Source organism: Octopus bimaculoides, chromosome 10 (assembly GCF_001194135.2).
Source record: "Octopus bimaculoides isolate UCB-OBI-ISO-001 chromosome 10, ASM119413v2, whole genome shotgun sequence".
In the NCBI taxonomy this organism is placed as follows: Eukaryota; Metazoa; Mollusca; class Cephalopoda; order Octopoda; family Octopodidae; genus Octopus; species Octopus bimaculoides.
Genome location: NC_068990.1, coordinates 47,844,151 through 47,847,675, shown reverse-complemented (window position 1 = coordinate 47,847,675; position 3,525 = coordinate 47,844,151). Strand labels below are relative to the sequence as shown.

The 3,525-nt window shown below is 37.0% G+C and overlaps 1 protein-coding gene across 6 annotated transcripts in view; it reads right to left on the bottom strand.

The window, feature by feature from the left end:
- The window catches only part of LOC106882190 (organic cation transporter protein), a 137,470-nt gene extending 134,984 nt beyond the window's left edge, over positions 1-2,486 (bottom strand). For all 6 annotated transcript variants that reach the window (XR_008265051.1, XM_052971176.1, XM_052971174.1 and 3 more), the window contains exon 1: positions 2,211-2,486. Coding sequence is in view for 5 of the 6 variants with exons in the window: in XM_052971176.1 (XP_052827136.1) it covers positions 2,211-2,353 (143 nt within the window). In the remaining variant the exon portion in view is untranslated. The remainder of the gene's footprint in view (positions 1-2,210) is intronic.
- Positions 2,487-3,525: the final 1,039 nt, after the last annotated feature.

Sequence of the window (3,525 nt, the reverse complement as noted above, 5' to 3'; positions counted from 1 at the left end):
ATATATATATATATTTATATATATGTGTATATGTAAATATGTATATATGTATGGATGCATATATATCATCATCATCATCATTTAACATTCATTTTCCATGCTGGCACGGGTTGGATGGTTTGACTGAGATCTGGAGATCCAGTGACTGCACCAGGTTCTAATCTGATCTGGCAATGTTTCTACAGCTGGATGCCCTCCCTAACACCAACCACTCTGAGAGTGTAGTAGGTGCTTTTTACATACTACTGGCACAGGAGCCAGTCAAGCAGTCTTCGCATTGATTATGTTTGGATAGTGCTTTTTACATGCCACCAGCATAGGAGCCAGTTGAGGGAACTGGCGACAGCTACTATATTGGTTTTACTTGACTCAACAGGTCTACTCAAGCATATCATACCACCCAATGCATCAGAGGTACTCTTAACTAGGTTGAACATGCATGGCTGTGGTCTCACTTTACTTGCCAGGTCTTCTCAATCACAGCATATATATATATATATATATATATATATATATATATATATATTGTACACCAAATCTGATACTTCTTATGTCCAACATTTCTCTCAGGGTGCTTACACTCAGTCGCATATGCACATTGACATTATACATCTAGCAGATCATACAAGCTTCATTTCTTTCAAGCCTACGTATGTCCTCTACAGTCATGACTCATGTTTCACTACTGTGTAGCATGGCTGTTTGCACACATATATCAGACAGTCTACCTTTCACTCTGAGCGAGAGGCCCTTTGTTGCCAGCAGAGGTAGGAGCTTTCTGAACTTTGCCCAGGCTATTCTTATTCTAGTGGCAACGCTCTCAAAGTATCCACCCCCACTACAGACTTGGTCACCTAAGTAGTGGACGCTATCAACTACTTCTAGTTTCTCCCTTGGCATGTATTGTAATCTGTTTTCTGAAGATCTTCGGTGTTTATTACCCCTGTGCATCTACCGCATACAAAATCTATCATCTCAGTTAACCTTCCTTTGATATTGCTGCACCTCTTATGTGTCCATTGCTTACACTGGGTACATCTTATTGAGTTACTACCTACACTTTTTTCTATAGATCAAGCAGAGCCATCTACCTGAAGGGCTTTGTGATTTGTCCACCTTCCTACCAACTAGGATTTTGGTTTCTGCTACATTGACTTTAAGGCCCTAAGATTCTAGACCTTGCTTCCACACCTGAAATTTTTTCTCTAGTTCTGGGAGAGATTCAGCTATGAGAGCAAGGAGGTATATATATATATATATATATATATATATATTTCCCTCTCTCACTCTCTGGGAAAGAGGCACAAGCACATGCACAGACATATACACACACGGCAGTAAGTTCCGCCTACCAAATTCAATCACAAAGCTTCATGCACACATATATATATACATATATATATATATATATACACACACAAATTTTTATATGCATATGTATGTGTATATATGTGTGTATATATATACACTCGCGGCCACTAATGCTATTATTTTAGGACTAATAATGTTCTCTTATATTTAAGTATGTATGTATGTATGAGTGTATGTATGTCTGCATGTATATGTGCATGTGTGTGTGTGTGTTTGTGCCTCCCTGTCAAATTCTGTCTGACCTAGGCAAGCATAGAAAAGTGGATGTTGAAACAATGGCGATGACAACAACTATGGTGATGGTGATGCACACACACACATACACACATACAGAGAAAGAGAGGAGAGAGAGGAAAAGAGAGAGAGAGGAAGAGAGCGAGAGAGGAAAAGAGAGAGAGAGAGAGAGAGAGAGAGAGAATAGGCTTCTGCACAGTTCCCATCTATCAAATTTACTCACAAGGCATTTGCCAAATCAGGACTATAGCAGAGGACATTTATTCAAAGTATGGCAAAGTGGGACTGAACCTGAAATCTCATGGCTATTAATTAGGTTTCTTAACCCCTACCCACTATATTTGTGTTGTGTATCTATGATCTCACTATGATGATATTGTGTCAATATAACCAGGCCATAAATGTATGACAAAACTTGTTGACGTCTACCAATATGCAATACAATAAAAGATTATAATGAAAACGAATGTAATGTGTTTTAAATGATTCTCTTGACCTTTACACAAAATAAGATTAATAGCAAATATTTACAGTGTACATGTGTGTGTGTGTGTGTGTGTGTGTGTGTGTGTGTGTGTGTGTGTGTGTTGAAATCTAAATCTTACCTGAATTCTGGAACATAAATTATAAACACATTTAATAGTGTTTCTATACCACTTGCCATGAAAAAGAAGCCCAACAAGCATAGAACTAACTTCTGGTAATTACCAAAGTGCCCAATATTTGTAATAGTTGCTTCATAATCCATGAGTACACAAAGTTTAAGTGTTGCATTAAGGGTTTTCTGAAAGTGTTTACTATTGATACCAACAGCAATTTTAATCTAATTCAAGCAGGACCTGATATGAGGAACTTGTTATTTAACATGTGCTGACAAGTGTAACCATGGTAATTGTACAATGTAATCAAATATCAGCTGATATGAGAATGATTTGAGATTTGTTGAACTTTAGGAACAAAGGAATTGTTGAACTTTGGAGCAAATTAATGTGTCCATTGTTGGTAATCTGTTGGTTGCATTGTTTATAGCAATCTGTTATAGAGAATGACAGTTTAGAAATCTCAAAACTACACAACTGCATCATTAATTTAGATACCATATGATAAAGGTGCATTTCAAATTATGAAAATGTAGGGTTAAGAATGTAACCCTCTTTTTTTCAAATTATAGTTATAATTTCAAAAAATCATTGTGAAGGATGTCTTAAATAGATCTGATAATTTAGTAACATGTAGCAATTGTACATGGTAAAAGACATTTATTTCAAAGCTTTATATATCATGGTTATGGTGTTGAGTACACTATCAAAAGATTATGGGCTCGATTCCTAGGTCAGGGCAGCATATTACACCCTGGGATAAGATACTTCATTTCATATTTCTCTAGTCTATTCAACTGAAAAGGAGCACCAGCTGGCCACTGGCACAGCCATTTTCCCTCCATGTCTCAAATCTTCAGTTCCTGATAATCTATTCAGTCAAAGGTACTGGAGTTAAGAGGATGCTTACATCTGCTTGTGGCTACATAGCTAAAACAAATGACTAAAACAAAAGCATGGCACATGTTGCTATGTCATATTTGCTTGCAAGTGACAGCTATGGCTTTAAATATATATATAGCATCGTCATTAAATGTGTATGTTTCATTCTGATATGAGTTGGATGATTGGATAGGATTTGATGAGCCCAAAGACTGCATTGTTCTCCAGTGTCTGCTTTGGTATGGTTTTTTACAACTGAACAACTTTCCTAACACCAATCACTTTACATGTATACTAAGCATCTTTCCCATGCTACCTAGTGAGGTCCCCATGCAGTTTGCAAGACCACAAATTCCCTAGGGGACTACTTTATGCTGGGAGATGTGGGGTAAAAGTATGAGAGAAAAGGTTAAAATAGAACAGGTTTCATGTTGTGACA